Source organism: Lithobates pipiens, unplaced genomic scaffold, assembly GCF_037356315.1.
Source record: "Lithobates pipiens isolate NorthernLeopardFrog02 unplaced genomic scaffold, aLitPip1_a1.2 Scaffold_8, whole genome shotgun sequence".
NCBI classification, from domain to species: Eukaryota; Metazoa; Chordata; class Amphibia; order Anura; family Ranidae; genus Lithobates; species Lithobates pipiens.
Genome location: NW_027507903.1, coordinates 626,401,157 through 626,426,065, shown reverse-complemented (window position 1 = coordinate 626,426,065; position 24,909 = coordinate 626,401,157). Strand labels below are relative to the sequence as shown.

Here is a 24,909-nt window from a genome sequence, read left to right as displayed (position 1 = left end):
GAAACTCATCAAAAATGTTGATTATGCTTATCCTTCCCGCTCCCCTCATCCATTGATAAAAGCTGTATTTTAGCTTCTATCTAAGGTACTTCCTGTATACGAATGGAGGAAGAATAGATAAGTGAAAGCTCCTCCTCCTCTATTCATACATAAATGAATGGAGGATAAATAAATACAGTGCCTTGAAAAAGTATTCATGGCCCTTGAAATTTTCCACATTTTGGCACGTTGCAACCAAAAACATAAATGTATTTTATTGAAAAGTGAGGTGTGCATTTGTAATCAGACCCCTTAACTCTGATACCCCTAATTAAAATCTAGTGGAACCAATTGCCTTTCAGAAGTCACTTAATTTAAAAATAAATTAATCTGTGTGTAATTTAATCTCAGTATAAATACAGCTGTTCTGTGAAGCCCTCAGAGGTTTTTATGGAACCTTTGTGAACAAACAGCATCATGATAGCCAAGGAACACACCAGACAGGTCAGGAATAAAGCTGTGGAAAAGTTTAAAGCAGGGTTAGGTTATAAAAAAAATCCCAAGTTTTAAACATCTCACGGAACACTGTTCAATCCATCAACTGCAAACCTACCAAGACATGGCCGGGCAAGGAGAGCATTAATCAGAGAAGCAACCAAGAGGCCCATGGTAGCTCTGGAGGAGCTGCAGAGATCCACAGCTCAGGTGGGAGAATCTGTCCACAGGACAACTATTCGTTGTGCTCTCCACAAATCTGCCCTTTATGGAAGAGTGGTAAGAAGAAAGACATTGTTGAAAGAAAACCATAAGAAGTCCTGTTTGCGAGAAGCCATGTGGAGGACACAGTAAACATGTGGAAGAAGGTGATCTGGTCAGATGAGACCAATATTTAACTTTTTGGCCTAAAAGAAAAATGGTATGTGTGGTGGAAAACTAACACTGCGCATTACCCTGAAAACACCATCCCCACTGTGAAACATGGTGATGGCAGCATCTTGTTATGGGCATGATTTTCTTCAGCAGAGACAGGGAAGCTGGTCAGAGTTGATGGATGGAGACAAATACAGGGCAATCTTAGAAGAAATATTTTTGTAACAAAAAAACACTCCTGCGCTACTTGGTGACTTATAACATAAATAAAGTGACTCAAAACATACATAACATGATCTATGAATAAAGAACTGTGTAAAGTACAGTATAACATACTGTATATCAAAAGTTTGTGCATGTAATGATGAATGATTGAAGAAATCCAGATGTAATTCACTACTTTCAAAATGGGTGTGGTGTGACATCGCTACGCAAGCTCTGCCCCCCTAGACACATATCGTCAGGGCATTGACTTCTTCAGTAAGACCCCCACATCATGGCCATTTCAAGATTTCAATGCCTTGCAGTTTGCACAAACTGATTGTGCTTCATTCGTGAGTGTACCTACTACTTTTTAAATGATTAAATTAAATTTTAAATGGAGAGTACTATATGTTGTATTTTTCTTGCATATAAACACTCAATGAGCAAGACGGTCCGGGTTTCCTGAACCCATTAAGGAGTCTTTTACCACAGGAGGTCTCTGCATCCAAAGTGTGCTAGGTGTCTTGATTATCCCCTGAGGGCACAACTGCTGATTTTACTTGTATATGAGGTGAGCGCCAGGGCTGGGCTCATCCCTTCCTTCTCTGAGCTGGCCGCTCAGCTGTCGGCTAATTGCTAGCTCCTATCTCTCTCCACAGTTACTCAGATGTTGATGATATCCTGCTTGTCAGTCCTGTCTACTTAAGCCGTCCAATCCAAAGCATCTCTGTCTTTGCCTTAGTCAACATCACAGAGACGCTCTCCTGCATTCCTGTTGAAAGACTTACTTGGCTGACATCCCTTCTGGCTCCAGATCCAGACATTTTCCCCTCAAGCCTGGTGGTCCTCCGAGGGGGAGGGGTCATTGAGGAGGGGTACTGTCAGGGCTGGGCTCAGCCCTTCCTTATCTAAGCTGGCCGCTCAGCTGTTGGCTAATTGCCAGTTCCTATCTCTCCACAGGTACTTAGATGTGGAAAGATAGTCCTGCCTACTTAAGCCGTCCAGCCCAGACGATCTCGGCTTTCACCTTAGTCAACATCACAGAGATGCTCTTCTGCATTCCTGTTGAAAGACTTGCTTGGCTGACATCCCTTCTGGCTCCAGATCCTGCTTGCTGTTTTACTACGCTCATCTCTGGCTCCCTGTATTTCATATTTCCTTATTAAAACCTTTGGTCTGCAACCATTTTACCACTTAGGTGCTACGTCCTCACCCTGTACAGAATGAGAGCCATGAGGAGTATGAAGTACAGTCCATTGTTGACTCCTGTAGGTTCCGTGGGCGCATACAGTACCTGGTGCATTGGAAGGATTATGGTCCAGAGGAACACTCTTGGGTCTCATCCTCGGATGTACATGCCCCTGAACTCCTTTGTGATTTCCATAGACATTTTCCCCTCAAGCCTGGTGGTCCTCCGAGGGGGAGGGGTCATTGAGGAGGAGGTACTGTCAGGGCTGGGCTCAGCCCTTCCTTATCTGAGCTGGCCGCTCAGCTGTTGGCTAATTGCCAGCTCCTATCTCTCCACAGGTACTCAGATGTGGAAAGATAGTCCTGCCTACTTAAGCCGTCCAGCCCAGAGGATCTCTGCTTTCACCTTAGTCAACATCACAGAGACGCTCTCCTGCATTCCTGTTGAAAGACTTGCTTGGCTGACATCCCTTCTGGCTCCAGATCCTGCTTGCTGTTTTACTACGCTCATCTCTGGCTCCCTGATGTTTGACTTGTCTGACTATCTGTGCCGGTTCCTGAACTCTGGCTATGTTTTGACTACGTTTGTTCTATTTACTTTTATTATTAAACAAGTGTGATTTAACTGTACTTCTGTCTCGGTCTGATTTCATGGTTTCTGACAGTGAGCAGTTTATGATGCCGGTAGTGGAGAGCACTTATCATTGCACTTGGGGTGAACCATGGCTGGATTTTCTTCAGTCATCATTAATTTCACAAACCTTTGATATATATTATATTTTAATTTACACAGTTCATTATACAAGGATCATGTTATGTATGTTTTAATTCACTTTATTTATGTTATAAGTCACCAAGTAGCACAGCACTGTTTTTTGGTACAATTTTTTTTTTACAGGTGGAAGTGAAATCACTTTAAGAGACAGCGGCTACTTTAGTAATTATTATCAATTATTAATTACTGACATTAATTATTCACATTATATTGCGCTGATTGATTTTTGTTTACAATCTTAGAAGAAAAAGACTTGAGACTGGGGTGGAGGTTCACCTTCCAGCAGGACAAGGACCCTAAACATACAGCCAGAGCTACAATGTAATGGTTTAGATCAAAGCATATTCAGGTGTTAGCCCTTGTACACACGATCGGAGATTCCGACGGAATGTGTCCGATCGGAGCGTTTTGTCGAATATTCCGACTGTGTGTGGTCTGCATCGGACTGTTTCTGTCGGAATATCCGTGGGACCAAATTTTCCAACTTGCCGGAAATATTTTCAGACAAAATGCTCCGATCGGACATACTCCGATCATGTGTAGAGAATTCCGATCGGACAAAGTGCCACGCATGCTCAGATCAAATTCCTACATCAAAGCTATTGGCTACTAGCCTGAACGTAGTCCCGTCGTAACAAAATAACGTCATCACGTTCTGAACGATCGGATTTTCCGACAACTTCATTCGACCGTGTGTATACAACAGTTTCGGACAAAATCCATCGGACAAAATCCGATGGATTTGGTTGTCGGAATCTCCGACCGTGTGTACAAGGGCTTAGAATGGCCCAGTCAAAGTCCAGATCTGAATCCAATTGAGGATCTTTGGCAAGATTTGAAAACTGACAGATGCTCTCCATCCAATCTGACAGAGTATGAGCTATTTTGCAAAGAAAAGTGGGAAAAAATATCACTCTCTAGATGTGCAAAGCTGGTAGAGACATCCCCAAAAAGACTTGAAAGGTGGTTCTACAAAGTATAGGGGGGGGGGGGGCTGAATACAAATGCCCACCACACTTTTTAAATAATTATTTGTAAAAAAAAAAATTTAAAAATAATTTATCATTTTCCTTCCACTTCACAATTATGTGCCACTTTGTGTTGGTCTATCACATAAAATCCCAATAAAATATGTTTACCTTTTTGGTTGTAACATGACAAAATGTGGAATACTTTTTCAAGGCACTGCAAATGAAAGCTCCTCTCCTCCATTCACACAGCACTTTTCATTGATGGAAACTTTAGTGTGGCTTTATGAATGAGGGAAGGAGATGAAAAGGGCAGGTACTGTACTCACTCTTGATGAGTGTCTATGGCAGATTCAGCTGATTATTTTAACCCCTCAACACTGGAAGATTACAGATACAGGGATACAGCGGGGGGGGGGGGGATGTGGGGGGCAGAACTGTAGGGTATGACAGGGGGGCAGAGGACTTTGCATTTCAACTAATAGAGCAACCAGCAGCACAGGGACCATTTTGCATTAAATGCAAGTACCATCCCTTGTGTTGATTAGGCTAAACTTAGGCTTTAAAGATAATGCATACCTGTATACACCACCAAACTCCTTTACCTTGCTAAGAAATCGTGCTGAAATTAGACTTGTGCACAATGCAAAATTTTGTTTAGTTTCGGTTCGTTGTCATTCGTAAAATACATCATTTCGTTCTGTTATATTCGTTATTTAACGTTAATATGTTTTCGGATAATTCGTTATTATTCGTAGAGTGTCGAATTCATTCGTTCGTATTTGTAGAAATTCGCTATTTATGTATGTATAGACATTCGTGATAATGATTCGTAGTTTGGAAAGTCGTTTGTTTATTGAATCTTTTAACACACACAATGACAACGTCTCTTCTCCTCGGCTCGAATACAATACAACACCCTTCTAACTCAGTTCTCAGGAATGCACTTTGCCAGTAATCCATCCTCCGGCACAAAATTAATTAGCTGATTGGACTATAAGATTTACTTTGAGCTGACCTTTTGTTTCATTAGATCTTTAAAGAATTACCGAATCATGTCGAATTCATTCGAATTTATTCGTTATATTTCTTTCGTATTCGTTGTAATTCGTTATTTTTTTTATTCGGACATTCGGATGAATCCGAATGTCCGAAAGATGCAAAGTTCGGCAGAATTTTGATTCGTTACGAAATAAATTGCACAAGCCTAGCTGAAATCAGAAAGAAAACAGGCCCTTGTGGCATTGTCAATCTGCATAGTCCCCCCCCCACAGTTCTCACTGGTCTTTTCCCCTGATCAGCAAATACCTAGTGTATCGTGTAATGGGTGAAGGGCAGAGAGAAGTATCTGTGAAAGCTGCATGGGACCATGGAGACCAACATTTTAGATATTTTGGTTTCCCTTTGCGCTTCCAGAGATCTCTCAGCACCCTTCTTCTGTTGCCTAAGCAGTAGGAATGGTGTGTGCATCCTGACTTGCATTGGTTTTTAAAATATTCTATAGCAAAAGCATCACTTTAAAGTGAATCTTTATATATATATATTTTTTTGGAGGGGATACAGGTGACGGTATCCCACTATTATATCTACATTTTGTATACTAATATCTACAGTATATAATACAGTGCTATTCTCTTGTTGTGGGGGGATACTAAAATAAAGAGTGTCCATATAAATGGTCACTAGAATTATTTCTTCTGGAAGGTGTGGAACCCTCTACATTTCCCAAAAAATGACCCAAAAGATGAAGTGTATCTCAAGTCTAGGAAAAAGCTTTTCAACATGAGGCCAAGGGGTCATGTCGGCTATTGTCCTATAACAGGAGGTGCCTGCAAAAGGACCCTCATGAAACAATCACCAGGGATTATTTGAATGAATGCTTCAGATTTGTAAACATTGACATTTTTTTTTAAAATAACATTAGCTTGTTAAAGATTAAAGGCAAAAAAAATAAAAATAAAACACATAGCATACTAGCTCATTATGAATAACTTACCTGAGAACAAAGCCCCCGAAGCGATCCTCCGTCTTCCTCTTCGCCGCTGCCATGTATCCCGGAGCGACTTCCGGGTCTCGCTGCTCCGGCGCTGTGATTCGCCAGAGCCGGTATTATGAGGTATGTCTGGCTCAAGGTAGAATACTCAGATAATTAGCATCTCATCCCAAGTAATTAATTATGAAAAAGAAGAGTAGAGAAGCCAGATTTTTTTCAGTGCTGACAAATACTAATGAAAACCAATGAGATAAAATTTATATTTATATAATAATTTTAATGAGAATATAGTTAAAATATAGACAGAGCCGCTTTGTTTACCGATAATCAACAACTGTGATAAAGGTGGTCAAAGGTAAAATATTCAGCTTTAACAGAGATTGCTTTTTCGTATATTAACCCGACATGTTTCGCATTAGCTTCATCAGGGGATATACAAATCAGAAAAGCATAAAAAAACGTAATAGTAAAACGTAATACATTTTATCTCATTAGTTTTCATTATTATTTGTCAGCACCGAAAAAATCCCGCTTCTCTCCTCTTCCTTTTTACGATTTGTATTAGTTGTTAAGGAGCCTGCACCCACCAGTGTCCTAACAACCAGTCACTCATTCCTGCTGTGAGCAGCAGAGATGAGTCATCGGTTGTTAAAGAGCTGGAACCCACCAGCTTCCTAATAACGATGAGTCTTCCTTGCTGTCAGCTGGCATTAAAAGAAAACAATGTGGGGGTGTCCTCCAATCCATACCAGGCCCTGCGGGTCTGGTATGGATATTGATGCCAAAAAAATCATAATAATGCATGGATCTGCCCAATCCATACCAAACCCTTATCTGAGCATCTAGCCTGGCAGGCAAGGAAAGGGGTTGATGAGTGCAGTCAACCTCCTGAACCATACCAGGCCACATGCCCTTGACATTGTGGGGGCACTTTGCATGCAGCCTGGCAGGCCAGGAAAAGAGGGCCAAACATGTGGCCTCTTAAAACATACCAGGCCATGTGCCTTAAACATGGGATGGTACCTTGCTAAGGTATTGTTGGGGGCAAGGGCTTATTTCCCAGGACTCTGACCCAGTGGTTTTGAGGGCGCAGGGTGTAGCGAATCTTGAAGTTCCTTTTAACAAGGGGGACCCCAGATCCTGGCCCCCCTATGTGAATGAGTAAGGATAAATGGTACCTTTACTCATTTACCAAAAAACATTTCAAAAGTAAATAAAAATACAAAAGACAGTTAAAAAAAAACAGATTCCCCAATTTAAATCCATTGTCAATCACAATGAACTCTGGCTGCCAACCCACACAAAATATCAGCCACCCACGAACATGACCACTCCTGTTGCTTGACACTTGCTGAATGATGGCTCTGCCCTTACGCCCATGACATTTATTTACAGTTTCCTATGAATGAATTAGACTACCAGTAACATCAACCATTGCGGCTGATGGCTTGTAGTTCTTAATAAATGGCGAGGGTGCTCTTGTAGTACATTGATTCTTCTTGCCATACAGTAACTGACTGCCCATACGGGAGTTATTGCCAGTCAGCTTACTGAGTGACTGCAGGATCCAGGCATTGCAACTACGATCTGCTGGTACTTTAAAGACTGCAATGTAAAAAAAATAATAAATGCACTTTTTTTTTTACATGCAAGAAGATGTCCATTAATTATTATTATTTTTTATACAAAAGAGGAACTTATCCTTTAATTGAACAAGCTGAAGTTAGAATCTGATTGGCTACCATGCACAGCTGCACCAGATTTTGCTCTCTCCAGTTTTAGCAAGTCTACCTCCTATGGTTGCTGGCATTCTAAGATCGTTATATGCAATGCACGATGAGCAGTCATGTGGACTAACCTTACTAGGTGCTCCAAACCCTATTCTCAAAAATGAATTATCTGTTGTACGGTTCACTCACTGCCACCAGAGAGATAGCAACCTAAAACCTAAAACAGGCCTCTATACACCATATTTTGTGCAGGATGGCTTCCTAAAAGGAGGACCACCCTTATATACAGCTCAAATTTCAACCTCCATTGTTCCAACGCTACCTTACAGCTACTAGGCTCTCTTATCTAGATCTACTAGGTCTGTTGATCTATCAGTGACATTGTTCCCAGCTACCTACAGAGAAAAAGGTAAGGTTCCACTAGTCCTGTAATTTGTTTTTAACATGACTAGGTTTTGAAGGTAATATTCACACAATTTATTCAAACAACTTCCTGTAGTAGGTCAGACTCAGTCTAGTTGGACTAAGTGGGAAAAAGTGGAGCTCTGGTCACTCTGTCTTTGTGTTGTCCTCGATTACTATATGGAGTAAAAATTTTGGATCTCTACATCAAGGTAAACCACCAACTTTCTTCATACTACTAAAGAGCCTATGTCCAAGTACAGCTGATCACAGTGTAAATAACAAGTGTCGGTTATCAGCATTTCTCTCCTAAGAGAGAGACGATAAGCGGCTTACCTCACAGTGATCAGGGATGCCTGTCAGTGCCCACCAGTGGTGCCAATCAGTGCCAATCAGTGATACCAATCAGTGATGGGAGTGGCTCCTCCTCAGTGCCGTCTATCGGTGCCTATCAGTGCACATCACTGCCACCTATCAGTGTCCATATATGCCCATCAGTGCTGCCTATCAGTGCTCATATGTATTGCCTATCAGTGCTCATCAAGGTCGCCTATCAGTGACCACCAGTGCTGCATATTAGTGCCTCCTCATCAGTGTCACCTGTCAATGCCCATCAGTACCTCCTCATTAGTGACGTCTATCAGTGCCTATCATTGCTGCCTATCAGTGCCCATAAGTACCACCTATCAGTACACATCAGTGCCGCCTATCAGTGCCCATCAGTGCTGAACATTAGTGACTCCTCATCAGTGCAACCTATCAGTGCCGGTCAGTGTAGCCTCATCAACGCACATCAGTGAAGGAGAAAACATACTTCTTTACAAAATGTTATAACAGAAACTAAGAAAAGCTTTTTTTTTTTCAAAATTGTTTGTCTTTTTTCATTTGTTTAGCAACAATAAAAACCCAGTGGTGATTAAATGCCACCAAAAAAACCTCCATCTGTCTCAAAATGAAAAAAATGTAGTTTGGGTACAGTGTTGCATTTCCGCACAATTGTCATTCAAAGTGCGACAGCACTGAAAGCTGAAAATTGGTCTGGGGAGGAAGAGCGTTAAAGTGCCCGGTATTGAAGTGGTTAAAGGCACACGTTAATGCAGCTCTGTATGCAAGTATGCATACAGTGATCAACTTTTGTTTATTTATTGCAATGGCCTTAACCCTTGGCAGGGCGGCCTTAACTTTTGGGCTTACCGGTTAGCTCCGCTTGGCTGGTTCTTCCACGTCTAGGGGTTCCCAGAGTTATTACCCAACAACTTTGGATGCTGACACCATAAAAATCCTTTAGAAAAGGTTTTTATTTGCAGGGGTAACCTCCAACAAACACAGTCTTGTATGGGAACAGAGGGAAAGGGTGAAGGAACTCAGGCACCTTGAACTGCTAATATCACAAAGTCTCTAATACTACCCAGAGAGTAGCCACTCGCAGCTGGGCGCTTCAAAGCTGAACAAATCTCTAGCCAGAGATTATGGCAGTCAGCACTTTGATCCAGAACTTGTGAAATCTTTGACCTTGAGTAACTTGTAACAGAAGTGAACAAGAACCTTTTTCCTCAATACCTGGAACGCATCCATATTCATGTCGCCTCAGTTCCTGTGGAGTGATTATGTTCCTGGCCCACCCTATGCCCACCACCGTGCACTGCACTTGTCGTCCGGATTGGTAAGTGGTTTCTGGCTAACCATCTACACACATTAAATGTTTATTAACTTATATATTTGTCTATATGGTTAGTATATTATACTTTTTATTTATATTCCATAGGAACTTTTTGGTCGCATCAGCTCCTGATGAGTGGGAATACACCCACGAAACGCATTGAGATTTTGATTTGATGCCCCAGTTATATTTTATGTGGAACCATATTCATTTTATCATTAATTGATTTTTTTTAATTATATACAAAAAAAATCTTTTTTTATATCTAGTGGATGAATACTTACCATGTGGTTATATTTGTCGATATCGGGAGTGCTGTTATGGGCACTATTATGCTACACTATTTAATTAATTTATTATTATCATGCGCTGTTGTATGTATATACTATATATCATGTCTCTACTATATTGATGGCTTTACATATAATGAAATTGATACTTTTTATTGTCTTTTTACTTAACAATCAATAAACATTTAAACATGGTTAAAATTTACCTCCACTATCCAAGTGCTTCATTTAAAGTCCCAATTTCCTTTTATACGTACCTATTCCCAGGATGGAGGCACTTAATTGTGCTTCATTTAAAGTCCCAAATCCCCCCTCTCTCGTATATATATCGGGATGGAAGCACTTGGGTATATGGGATTGGTAGTGTTCCCCTACCTTCCCTGTGTGAGGTCCGCCCTTATTTATGTTCCTGGCCCACCCTATGCCCACCACCGTGCACTGCACTTGTCGTCCGGATTGGTAAGTGGTTTCTGGCTAACCATCTACACACATTAAATGTTTATTAACTTATATATTTGTCTATATGGTTAGTATATTATACTTTTTATTTATATTCCATAGGAACTTTTTGGTCGCATCAGCTCCTGATGAGTGGGAATACACCCACGAAACGCATTGAGATTTTGATTTGATGCCCCAGTTATATTTTATGTGGAACCATATTCATTTTATCATTAATTGATTTTTTTTAATTATATACAAAAAAAATCTTTTTTTATATCTAGTGGATGAATACTTACCATGTGGTTATATTTGTCGATATCGGGAGTGCTGTTATGGGCACTATTATGCTACACTATTTAATTAATTTATTATTATCATGCGCTGTTGTATGTATATACTATATATCATGTCTCTACTATATTGATGGCTTTACATATAATGAAATTGATACTTTTTATTGTCTTTTTACTTAACAATCAATAAACATTTAAACATGGTTAAAATTTACCTCCACTATCCAAGTGCTTCATTTAAAGTCCCAATTTCCTTTTATACGTACCTATTCCCAGGATGGAGGCACTTAATTGTGCTTCATTTAAAGTCCCAAATCCCCCCTCTCTCGTATATATATCGGGATGGAAGCACTTGGGTATATGGGATTGGTAGTGTTCCCCTACCTTCCCTGTGTGAGGTCCGCCCTTATTTATAGGGTATCTTATGCTAAGGTCTATATATTGTTGATATTTATTCTTGTGTATCTACATACATTTATTTCAATCATGTACATGATAATTGTATATTGACAGCGTTTACCAATACCGTTTCAATGTCCCACATGGGTATCTATTTATTAATGTCCATTGCACACTCACTGTCCGGTCGGTTTTGTGTCTTGTGTGGGCGGATTGGATGCTCGGATGTTGCTGGGCTCTTTTCTCCCTGCGGGAACTGCGATGCGCCGGCGGGTCCTCCCCTCCTCCCCTTTCACTTGTGACTGGGAGGTTTGGGCGGACTCCACTCCATTGCGCCAAGGTCTAGTGTTTTCTCCTTGAGGAGTTTTTGCGCGCCTGTCGCTGGTTTTACACCCAGGTCAGGTGTGGCCCCTCCCCCTTTGCCTCACGCACGTGGCGTTGGCGGCATTTTTTGTGGGTATATTTGTCAATATCGGACATGCTGTTATGGGCACTATTATGCTACACTATTTAATTTATTTATTTATTATTATCATGCGCTGTTGTATGTATATACTATATATCATGCCTCTACTATATTGATTCCTTTACATATAATGAAATTGATATTTTTTACTGTCTTTTTACTTATCAATAAACATTTAAACATGGTTAAAATTTACCTCCACTATTCAAGTGCTTCATTTAAAGTCCCAACTTCCTTTTATACGTATCAGTACCTGGAACGTTCTCTGTCTCCTTGGCAGTACTGGAAAAACGTGGATTCGTCAGTGTCCTTCACAACCCAGCAACCAGGCACTTCTCAGGATGCCAGCTTGTAGGCCCTCCTCTGAAGAGTCCTCCCCCGATCACTTACACGAGCTGCGGTGCCCCTCCAAGCCGAGAGCACACCCAGACGCCTTGAATCCTCCCACAGCTACTGCGCCTCGGACCAGCCATTTCCGAGACTTGGGAACAGACAGATCCTCACTCCAGACCAGACGGGTCTATTGGGGCTAACCAACTAAAGCATGTTGCGGAGCGACATACGCTCCCGTGACCGGGACCGCTTGCGGGACTACCCTGGTCAAGAATCAGGAACAGGCCGCTATGGCCTCACGAATGAACCCAGAAACGTGACTTCAACATCTTAAGTATCCTCCTCAGCGGGGCCCGGCGCACCCACTGATTGGCTGCGGGAAAGCTGATACCTAAAATGTCCAACCAGGCCTGGTTCTGAGCCTGTCATGTGCACCTCACTGTACACATGGCCAGGCAGAACTCGAACACAGCCCGGCCAGAACTCGAACACAGCCCGGCCAAACTGATGTCAAAGTTAAACCTACATAATTAACCTTTAGAACTCCTTTACTGTTCTGAGGCAAAAACTAAATTTGTACTTAACAGGTGAAAATGCCCAAAAAAAGAAAAAGAATGCAGCCACCACATCTAATGATTGGTTAGATTGGTCTATTACATTTGTGGTTTTGGTTTTAATACCACTTTAATGCTGTGCATCAATAAATGTTTTTCTTCTAATATCAAAAATTTGTTTGAAATCTTTGCAAAATTATTGAAAATAAAAAACGAAAAAATCCCATAGATATACGTATTCACAGCCTTTGCTCAATATTTCACCCTTCACCAATTACAGCCTTAAGTCTTTTGAAGAATGATGCTACAAGCTTGACACACCTATTTTTGAGCAGTTTCTCCCAAAAGACCTCTCAAGCTCCATCAGGTTGGATGGGGAGCATCGGTGCACAGCCATTTTCAGATCTCTCCAGAGATGTTCAATTGGTTCAGGTCTTGGCACTGGCTGGGCCACTTAAGGACATTCACAGAGTTGTCCCGTTTCCACTCCTTTGTTATCTTGACTGTGTGCTTAGGGTCATTGTCCTGTTGGAAGATGAACCTTCACCCCAGTCTGAGGTCCAGAGGACTCTGGAGCAGGTTTTCGTCAAGGATGTCTCTGTACATTGCTGCATTCATCTTTACCTCGATCCTGACTAGTCTCCCACTTACTGCTACTGAAAAACATGCCCACAGCATAAAACAAAACGAATTGTGAAGCGCAACCACACCCAAAATAAGGGCTAAGTAAAATGAGTGACAATAATCAAAGTTGTAAACAATCCATGAGCACCTAACAACGAACAAAGAAATAGTCTGTGGAAACCAATTGTTGCTAGTAGGTTCAGAAGATAAATGATCATAAGATACAGAGCGAATCACACTTCTTAGTGCATTTGTCTAAGCCCTTGTACACACAGTCAGACATTCCAACAACCAAATCCGTCGGATTTTGTCCGACGGATTTTGTTCGAAACTGTTGCATACACACCTTTGGACAAAGTTGTCTGAATGTCCGAACGTTCAGAACGTGATGACGTTATTTCATTACGACGGGACTACGTTCAGGCTAGTAGCCAATAGCTTTGATGTAGGAATTTGGTCTGAGCATGCGTGGCACTTTGTCCGATCGGAATTCTCTACACATGATCGGAGTATGTCCGATCGGAGCATTTTGTCGGAAAATTTTACCAACAAGTTGGAAAACTTGGTCCGTCGGATACTCCGACGAAAATAGTCCAATGTAGACCACACACAGTCGGAATATCCGACAAAACGGTCCAATCGGACACATTCCGTCAGAATCTCCGACAGTGTGTACAATGGCTAAGTCTTCGTAAGTGACAATCCAAACTTTAGTGATCAAGCACATCACCGTATCCTCCACCGGTCTCCGTATGTGGTCACCTCACATGGAGACCCACTATAGGGTCTAATGGCACCTTCCCCTTGGGTAACAATCCAGCAATCTGTAGGGACTCCCAATCTCACAGGTGTAGTTCCTCGTGGTGATGTGTCATAAGGGTAGGAAAGAACTCAACATAGTGTTTTACCACTTTAAAAACCTTTATTAAAACCACAGTATAAAACTAAGCCCTTGTACACACGGTCGGAGATTCCGACAACCAAATCCGTCGGAGTTATTCAGACGGATTAATTCCAGAAGAGGTCCGGAAGTGATGTTGCATACACACGGTCGGACTAATTTGTCAGCAAATCCGATTGTACATAACATGATGACGTTATTTTGTTAGGACAGGACTACGTTCAGGCTAGTAGCCAATAGCTTTGGTCTAGGAATTTGATCTGAGCATGCGTGGCACTTTGTCCGTCGGAGTAGGCTACACATGATCGGAGTATGTCCGATCGGAGCATTTTGTCGGAAAATATTACCGGCAAGTTGGAAAAGTTGGTCCGTCGGATATTCAGACGGAAACAGTCCGATGCAGACCACACACAGTCGGAATATCCGACAAGGCGGTCGGATAGGAAACATTCCGTCGGAATCTCCGACCGTGTGTACAAGGGCTAACATTTGCAAATTCACTGTCCTGCCATCATCATGCTTCACTGTAGGGATCTCTCCACAGAGAAATGCTGGAGCTCTGTCAGAGTGACCATCGGGTTCTTGGCCTTTCTCCCCGGATTGCTTGATTTGTCTGGGCGGCCCACTCTAGGAAGAGTCCTGGTGGTTCCAAACTTCTTCCATTTACAGATGATGGAGGCCACTGTGCTCATTGGGACCTTCAATGCTACAGAAATTGTTCTGTATCCTTTCCCAAATCTGTGCCTCGATACAATCCCGTCTTGGTGGCCTACAGACAATTTCTCTGACTTCATGGCTCGGTTTGTGCTCTGACATGGACTGTTAACTGTGGGACTTTATATATACAGGTGTGTGTCTTTCCAAATCATGTCCAATCAACTGAATTTACCACAAGTGGACTCTAATCAAGCTGTAGAAACATCTCAAGGATGATCAGTAGAAAAAGGATGCACCTGAGCTTAATTTTGAGTGTCATGGCAAAGGCTGCGAATACTTATGTACATGGGATTTTGTTTTTTCTTTTTAACAAATATACAAAGATTTCAAACAAACTTCTTTCACATTGTCATTATGGGGTTTTGTTTGTAGAATGTTTAGGAAAATAATGAATTTAATCCATTTTGGAATATGGCTGTACCATAACAAATTGTTGAAAAAGTAAAGCATTGTGAATGCTTTCCAGATGCACTGTATGTATGTATATCACCTCTGTATTTAGCTGTTTGTCTGGAGTTTGGTTTTAACTGCAACTCCAATGAAACTGCCAGTGATTGACTATAAATGTTGCCATTGCTGATCTCTCCCTATTAGTCCACTAACTATCTATACTTATTCAAAGACATCAAAGGGGTGTAAGTGACTGTCTCTGCATGAATGCATTAAGATAAAAAAAAATTCTGCCTTTAGAACCACTTTAAATTGAGCAAGAGATATGGGCCATGGAGAGGTGAGTGTAATACAGTAATGCCGTGTACACACGATCGGAATTTCTGACAACAAAACCTTTTTTTTTTCTGAAGGATGTTGGCTCAAACTTGTCTTGCACACACACGGTCACACAAATGTTGGAAATTCTGAATGTAAGAACGCAGTGACGTACATGACGAACAATGAGCCGAGAAAAAGGAAGTTTAATAGCCAGTGCGGCTCCTTCTGCTTGATTCCGAGCATGCGTGAGCTTTTGTGCAACGGACTTGTGTACACACGATCAGACTTTCCGACAACAAGTGAAGTTGGTGGAAAAATTGTGAACCTGCTCTCAAACATTTGTGGGTGGTAATTCCAACAGGAAATGTTCGATGGAGCATACACACGGTTGGACTTTCCGACAACAAGCTCACATCCAACATTTCCCGACGGAAAGTCTGACCGCGTGTACAAGGCATAAGAGTTGTGCAAATGTGGAATAGACTCCCTCAAGAGTTGGATCTTTCCAGCTCAGTAGATTGTTTTAAAAAAAAAGGCCTGGATTATTTCCTAAATACTGTACACATAATAAAACTGGATACTATCCCCTCCAGGTGTAAAGGTAAAGTTGATCTAGGGAATTTCTGTTGAGGAATCAGGAATTTTTCCCCTGCTGGAGAAAATTGGATCATGATTTGCTGTTTTTTTTTTTTAACCTTCCTCTGGATCAACTGTGGGTATAGGATTGTGTATATGAAAGTTTTCTATTTGTGTGTGTGTGTGTATTTTTTCTTTGTTGTTTGAATTGGAAAGACTTGTGTCTTTTTCCTGGTGGAGGGCTGCGCTGACTTTGGACTTGATAAAACACAGTGGACCAACACCAGCAGATGACATGGCTCCCTAAATAATCACTATGTAAAATTTTGCATTTCATTTGGAAATCAAGGTCCCAGAGTCTGAAGGAAGAGTGGGGAGGCTCAGAATCCAAGTTGCACGAGGTCCAGTGTAAAGTTTCCACAGTCAGTGATGATTTGGGAGCCATGTCATCTGATGGTGTTGGTTATACATGTGCATTCGTTTTTGTCCGAATGCCTGTTCATCCAAATTTCGGGCATTTTCGTTATCGTTTTAACAAACGATAACGAACGTGCAGAATCCCGAAAACCGAAAGCTCCGACAGAAACAAATGCTTTATTTTTGTTTTAAAAAATAAAATAGTGTTGCGCTTCTCACAGATCGAATGGTCAGATCACACCGCTTGAATCTGCAGCCACTGCGCTGTCAAGCACTATCGTACAATGTCACGTGACTTTCTCAAAGGGTTGCTCAGCCCTCTAGAAGGAAATTCTAGAGCACTTCATGCTTCCCTCTGCTGACCAGCTTTATGGAGATGCTGATTTAATTTTCCAGCAGGTCTTGGCACCTGCCCACACTGCCATAAGTACCAATACCTGGTTTAATGATCATTGCATCACTGTGATTGAGTGGCCAGTGAACTCATCGACCTAAACCCCATAGAGAATATGTGGGGTATTATCAAGAGCAAAATGAGAGACACAACAATGCAGACAAGCTGAAGGCCGCTATCAGAGCAACCTGGACTTCCATAACACCTCAGCAGTAAAACAAGCTGATCTTCTCCATGCCACACCACATTGTTGCAGTAATGCATGTAAAATGAGCCCTGACCAAAGTGCATACTATACTGTACATGGACATCGTTTTCAGTAAGCCAACATTTCTGTATTATAAATCCTTTTTTTTTTGGTCGTATATAATTTATGTAATATTCAAATTTTCTGAGATACTGAATTTTGGGTTTTCACTAGATGTAAGCCATAATCATCAAAATTAAAAGAAAGAAATGCTTGAGATATATCACTTTGTGTGTAACACATCTATATAGAATATATGAGTTTAATTTGTTTAATTGAATTACTGAAATAAATTAACTTTTTAATGATATTCTAATTTGATGTGATGCACCTGTACATACAGGCACATTTCGTAAAACATCAAAAGTAATGTTTAATATGTTTAATTCTGCAGCTTTCAAATAAATAATACCTGGTGATATATGCATGAAGGTTTTTAGGGACAGAAAAAAGACTTTTGGTGGGACTTTATAGGCAAATGGAACACTGAATCATTCAATGTCCCACTCAAAGTCTTTTTTCTTTACCTAATTATACTATATAAATGGATGTGGTATTGGCAGATAGTGATGGACGAACTTCCGACAGGACGTTTTGCGAACGCGGACCGCGAACGTGGCCGATAGTTCGCGAACCGGAACGTTCGCGGTGGGCCCCATTGACTTCAATGGGAGGCGAACTTCGCAAACCTATAGGTCAAATTTGCAGCCACAAAATAATTAATAGCTGTGCAAACATAGTCCCACCACATGGCCAATGACATAACACATGTATGAGGTGAATCTGGGATCGACAACTACAAGCATTCTTTTTTTATATGGGAAATTGTTGTGACAATTCAGGACTGTGGAGCGCATGAAGGCAATCGAGGGAAGGTCAGGGACCAGGGTAGGCAAAGAAGAGGGTGCAGGAGATGATCACCAGCAGCGTGACATACAGCAATGACACCTGCACCATGATAGAGTCATCTGACAACAGCACTGTGATAGAGAGCACTGACATCAGCAGCGTGACATACAGCAATGACACCTGCAACGTGATAGAGTGATCTGACAACAGCACTGTGATAGAGAGCACTGACATCAGCAGCGTGACATAAAACACTCACACCAGCACCGTGATATACAGCACTGACAGCAGCACGTGATAGAGAGCACTGACATCAGCAGCATGACATAAAGCACTCACACCAGCACCGTGATATACAGCACTGACAGCAGCACCGTGATAGAGAGCACTGACATCAGCAGCGTGACATAAAGCACTCACACCAGCACCGTGATATACAGCACTGACAGCAGCACCGTGATAGAGAGCACTGACATCCGCAGCGTGACATAAAGCACTCACACCAGCACCGTGATATACAGCACTGACAGCAGCACTGTGATAGAGAGCACTGACATCAGCAGCGTGACATAAAGCACTCACACCAGCACCGTGATATACAGCACTGACAGCAGCACCGTGATAGAGAGTACTGACATCAGCACCGTGATATACATCACTGATACCTGCACCGTAAACAGCCCCAGGAGGAAGTCAGCACAGCACAGGGATGGTGGGAGCCCCTCATAATGAGCATAGCACAGGGATGGTGGGGGCCCCTCATAATGAGCATAGCACAGGGATGGCGGGAGCCCTTCATAATGAGCATAGCACAGGGATGGTGTGAGCCCCTCATAATAAGCAGCCCCAGGAGGATGTCAGCATAGCACAGGGATGGTGTGAGCCCCTCATAATAAGCAGCCCCAGGAGGATGTCAGCATAGCACAGGGATGCTGTGAGCCCCTCATAATAAGCAGCCCCAGGAGGATGTTAGCATAGCACAGGGATGGTGGGAGCCCCTCATAATAAGCAGCCCCAGTAGAAATATGACCCACCCCTGTATACCACCCCTGCGGAAGGGCCTGCCTCTTCCTCTGCCTGTCATTTTTTAAATGACCCTGTGACAAAACTCTCAGTCCCTATACCGATGAAGGACTGCTGCAGTATAGGGCAGCGGTCAGCAGTAGTGCACCTCAACCCTATGTATTGTGGACCGATGCCAGTCCTTACAGAATAGCAGACTGTACCTCACTCAACCCTATGTACTGTAGCACCCTAGACAGACCAAGTTACCAGTCCTGATAAAGAGCTTTGTGGAACAAGTGAGTTGTGACTGATTAGCAGACTGCAGCAGAAGGGCAGCAGTCAAGTATAATATTATTTTTATATTTGGAAGAAAGAATATTATACGTGTACAAGCCTATTACCATACCACTGACACCAGTCCTGAAAAGAACCTTTGTGGAACTAATAGTAACAGCTACTGTTTAAACTGACCCTCACTGCCTGACACACTGCTTCCTGCCTGTCCCTATAGAAACTGACAAAACAGAGGCTGCTGGAACAATAACTGGTTACTGGAATAGCACTTTTGTGGAACTGATAGTAACAGCTAATGATTAAACTCACTCTCCCTGCAGCACACACCGTCCTGTCCCTTTCTCTAAACTGACAAAAGACACTCAGACTGCTGCAACAATCACTAGCACAGCACTGCCTATCCTGAACTACACCTAACACCTATACCAGTCCTGAAAATAACTTTTGTGTACCAAATAGCTAGCGATTTGGGTCACTGCAATCTCTCCCTGCTCCACACAGCAACCTCTCCCTATAGTGACAGAAGAAAGAATGTAAAATGGCCGCCGGATCGGGTGTATTTATAGTTTAGGGGGAATGTCCAAGTGTCCATGTGCTGTAATGTCTCAATTGGCTGTCCTGTACCCCATGATGGATGTGTCATCATAGGTCAAAGTTCTTTTACACAGTAAACGCGGAAGTCCGCCGGGCGAACTACGCCAATAGTCCGCCGAACGGGCGGACCGCGAAACGACCGCCAGGCGAACTGTTCGGCCATCACTATTGGCGCAACCCTATCTTTATTTTCATAAAGGTTTTTTCTCAGGTATTTTCTCTTAAAAATTGATAACAATCTGTTCCTGGTTCCCAAATAATGTGGCTTTGTATTTTCAGCCTTCCTATGATGGCTACAAATGGTAATTTCAACACACACTAAGCAGACATGAATATATGAATATATATATATATATATATATATATATATATATATATATAGATATATATATATATCTATATATATATATACACACAAATATATACATATATATATATATATATATATATATATATATATATATATATATATTGTTTTTTTTTTTTAAGTTGTATAGAAACATACACGGAAAAAAAAAAAAACTTGTACATTTACAATGCATTTTACATTTGAATACAAAACATACACACATTTGTCACTGTTTAGCTATCTTTAAATTCATAACTGTACATATTACATAACGTTTAATTACAAGATCACATTTTACAAGCCTTTAAAACATTTCCATATTTTGATGACTACAGAAATATAATTTCCAAACATTGTCAATAATTTTAACAACAACATTTTTCAGGTCTTTATTCCTCAGGCTGTATATAATTGGATTAAGCATAGGGGTGACTACAGTGTACAGTAATGACACAAATTTAGTGATGTCCCATGATTGTCCTCTGCTAGGTATCAAATACACAAAAAGTAGGGTACCATAAAAAATAGAGACAACAGTCAGGTGGGAGCTGCATGTTGAGAAAACTTTCTGTCTGCCGGTAATGGATGGGATTTCAAAAATGGTGACAATAATATATACATATGAGATAATGATGCCAAAAAATGGGATGACAGCACAGAATATGGTTGATAGCGTTACTAATAGTTGAACAAGGTTGGTACTGGAGCAGGAGAGTTGTAGGATTGGGTCAAGATCACAGAAAAAATGATCAATAATATTGGGACCACAAAAATTTAATTTTGACATGTCTAAAGTGTAAGTCAATACTGCTAAAATACTTAAACTCCAACTTGTGATAATTGTGATCCAACAAAACTGATGGTTCATTAACAAAGTATAATGCAGTGGCTTACAGATGGCCAAATATCTGTCATAAGACATCACTGTCAGTAAAAGACACTCAAACGTTATTGCGACACCAAAGAAATACAACTGGGTGATACAATTAGAAATGGAAACGATAGTGGTATTTTCCAAAACAGCATGGAGCAAGTTAGGAAGAATATCTGTTGTTAATAAGATATCTGATACAGCGAGCTGGGAGAGGAAGAAGTACATGGGAGAATGGAGAGTTTTGCTATAGGACACCAGTGTGATGATCAGAAAATTTCCACATATTGTCACACAATAAAACAGAAGAAATAAAAAGAATACAAAAAACTTTAAACATTGTGGAGTCTGAAGCCCTAAGAGGTGGATAGCAAAGATGGTCTTGTTTTTCTCATCCATAACCTAAGAATAGAAAATAAGAGTTTTTTTTTTTTTTTTTTTTAAGCTTTTTCCATGTTACAAAAAAAGATTTGAGCTGAATTTTAATAGAGAGGAGAAAGGGAGAGATAAATGAAAGAAAATAAATATGAGATCAAAGTAGATCAGAAGAAAGATGAGGTGATGGGAGATAGCAACAGTGAAGGCAGGACAATGACAGCCTCTAATAACGAAAGCCTAGTACACATGGGCCGGCATCAGCTGGTTCAATAGAAACTGGCCAAAATTTGCCCTGTGTGTATGGCAGCCGGTCCGACAGAAGCTGGCAGTAAAAAGGCCTGCAGACTGGCTCCCAATAAGCGCTTTCAGCCAATGGCTGAAAGCACTGACCGAAGTGTTTTGGCGGAGGGGGGATCTCCCCCCTGTCAGAACAAAATAGCACAGCAAGGAAGGTCCTGTTGGGTTGAACAAAAAAAAAAAATAGTAGTGTGTATCAGGGATAAGTCACAAATAAATGAAATATAACCTCAAATATTCAACAGAAGGAGTTATAGAATTGAATTACTAACTGGTTACCTTTGCAAGGGAGGTTGCACTTTGCAGGAAAATTTTCCCCAGAACTTCATGAATGAGGTGAAGCTTTGTTGACTTCAATCATCCAAACACATGCAAGCAAAAATTCAGTTTTTTATTTTTATTCTTCTTGCATGTGATTGCGTATTTTGTTAAAATGTGGTGGCAATTCCACCACATTCTGTAAGCTCTGGGGAAATTTCCCTTGCAAAGTGCAAGTTTTTTTAGCAAGGCGAACAGACTATTTGACTTTAGAAAATCAACCCTATAAAGATAAAGTCCACACCCTCTAATGAACTACCTACAATACCCCTAATGTCACCCATGTAATGGGCTCAATCAACATTTCCCCAGTCAAAGCATCTAGAGTTTGTCAGCCCTGAACCCGGAAGTGCAGAGAGCTGAGAGCTCCTGGGTTTAGACTATCCAGGGGAAATCAGCCAATTGACATTCACTGATCTCCCAACCTTGGCAGTCCCAGGCACTCTAGTGGAGATGCGTGGCAGTGGGGTCAGTTGGGGAGAGGCAGTTTCACTCACATATAGCAGTAGACTACTTTTTCTGCTTTAACAGCAGGTTAGAGTTTAAGGTGAGCAAACTGTAGACTGCTATAATGTCTGGAAGTCTGTTTAAATGCCGGTGCTGATGTTACTGAAATAGTTATGGTGGTAGCTAGGGATGAGCTTGGTGTTCGAGTCAAACAAATGTTCAACTCGAACACCAGCTGTTCGCCCGTTCGGAACTCTGTGGGCCATTCGCGCCAAATTCGTGTGGTGCTCAAGGCCCCCATCGCAGTGCATTGCTGGCTCATGATTGGCCAAGCATGCACTGTGACCCCGCATGCTTGGCCAATCACAGCGCAGGCAACGAGAAGAGCCATGATTGGCCACAGGCCAGATGCCTGTGGCCAATCATAGCTCAGGCTGTGTAGTACACGCCCCACACTATATAAGGCCACCAGCGCAGCGGCCTTGTGTAGTGTGTTGGTGTCTGCAGGAGTTAGTGGGTGTTCTCTGTACCTTCAATGCAGTATACACCTTTATCCACCTATTTAGCATTATTGCTCTTCTGTAATTGAGCTATCAGCCACCTGCAGGAGTTTCTGGGTGTTGTCTGTGTGCCCTGAGTGCAGTATACACCTTTATCCACCTATATAGCTATATTGCTCTTCTGTAATTGAGCTATCAGCCATCTGCATGAGTTTCTGGGTGTTGTCTGTATGACCCGAGTGCAGTATACACCTTTATCCATCTATTTAGCGTTATTGCTCTTCTGTAATTGAGCTATCAGCCATCTGCAGGAGTTTCTGGGTGTTGTCTGTGTGCCCTGAGTGCAGTATACACCTTTATCCACCTATTTCGCTCTTCTCTAATTGAGCCATCTGCAGGAGTTAGTTGGTGTGTGCCTCCAGCACAGCACAGTATACACCGGTATCTACCCTTTAATTCCTGTTGTTTTATTATAAAGGCATCTGCAGGAGTTAGTGGGTGTTTTGTGCCTCCAGCACAATATACACTACCCAATTTCTGGTTTTCCCATCTCCCTTCAGGCCATTACCATGTCTGGAAGGCCAACAAAGAGAGGCAGACAGGCACGAGCCGATAAAAGAGAGCAAGCAGGCTCTGTGTCTAGAGACAACAGTGCTGGTCATGGACGCGGTGCATCGTCATCAGCACGAGGCCATGGGACACGCTTGTCCTTATTTTCGGCAGCTGGACGTGTTGAGCCGCATCATGCCGAAGACTTGGTAGAGTGGATGACCAAGCCCTCTTCATCCTCCTCATCCTCTCTCACCCAGGCTCAGGGTACTAGCAAAGCAGCTGCCAACGCATCCTCTTCCCTGGTCTCAATGTCATCATCAGTGACTCCTTCCCTAGACTCACCATGTCCTCCTGAGGAGTCCCCTGAACTCTTTGAGCACAGTGTTGGGTACATGCTCCAGGAAGATGCCCAGTGTTGTGTAGGCTCTGATGATGATACTCAGCTAGAGGAAGGCAGTAGCGTGAGTGCAGAGAGAGGGGATTCTCAAGAAGGACAGCAATCTAGCAGTCATGTTCCACAAGCTGCAGCATACTGCCAGGTTTGCTCCAGTGATGAAGAGGTAGGGGATGATGAGGGCACTGACTCCACGTGGGTGCCTGGTAGGAGACAGGACGAGGAGGAACATCTCCAACAAGGCAGGATGCCCTCCGGGGGCCAGCTTAGGGGCAGCACACCGACTGAATCAAACCGCAGAGCTCCGCCTGTGCAGGGCGCTGCCTCTGCGCGTTATTCTAAAAGTTCTTTGGTATGGGCCTTTTTTGAGACGAGTGCATCAGATCACACCGCTGCTATTTGCAACATATAGTCTCAAGTGTATCTCGCGTGGCCAAAACATCAGCCGCTTGGGCACCTCATGCTTGACCAGACATATGTTGACCTGCCATGCAGCTCGTTGGCAAGCGTACCTCAAAGACCCACACCAAAGAACAAAGTGGACCTCTCCTTGCTCCTCATCAGCTGGGATCTCCAACCCCACCAGACCTTCAGTCCTCTCTGAAACCTGCGCTGAGAGGAATGAAGGTGTAGAATTAGGTGTTTCACAGCCAAGTGCTTGCGGGCACTCTGCTAGAAGTACACCCACGTCCGGTTGTAGCAGGCAAATTTCCCTGCCCCAGCTGCTGGACCGTAGAAAGAAGTTCACTCCCAGCCATCCACATGCCCAGCGGTTGAATGCTAGCTTGGCTAAATTGCTAGCACTTCAGCTGCTACCTTTTCAGTTGTTAGACTCGGCCCCCTTCCGTGAGTTTGTGCAATGTTTGGTTCCTCAGTGGCAGGTCCCCAAACGCCACTTTTTCTCATGGAAGGCGATTCCGGCTCTC

The 24,909-nt window shown here is 42.3% G+C and overlaps 1 protein-coding gene across 1 annotated transcript; it reads right to left on the bottom strand.

Moving 5' to 3' along the window:
* Nucleotides 1-20,409: 20,409 nt before the first annotated feature.
* On the bottom strand, nt 20,410-21,496 carry LOC143963969 (olfactory receptor 1468-like). The gene has a single exon (XM_077473696.1). The coding sequence runs from the start codon at nt 21,494-21,496 to the stop codon at nt 20,531-20,533; it is 966 nt and encodes a 321-aa protein (XP_077329822.1). The 3' UTR covers nt 20,410-20,530.
* Between the last annotated feature and the right edge of the window lie 3,413 nt (nt 21,497-24,909).

What these genes read in the sequence shown, in the direction of transcription:
- LOC143963969 (XM_077473696.1), bottom strand. Translation starts at nt 21,496, where the DNA reads ATGGATGAGAAAAACAAGACCATCTTTGCTATCCACCTCTTAGGGCTT.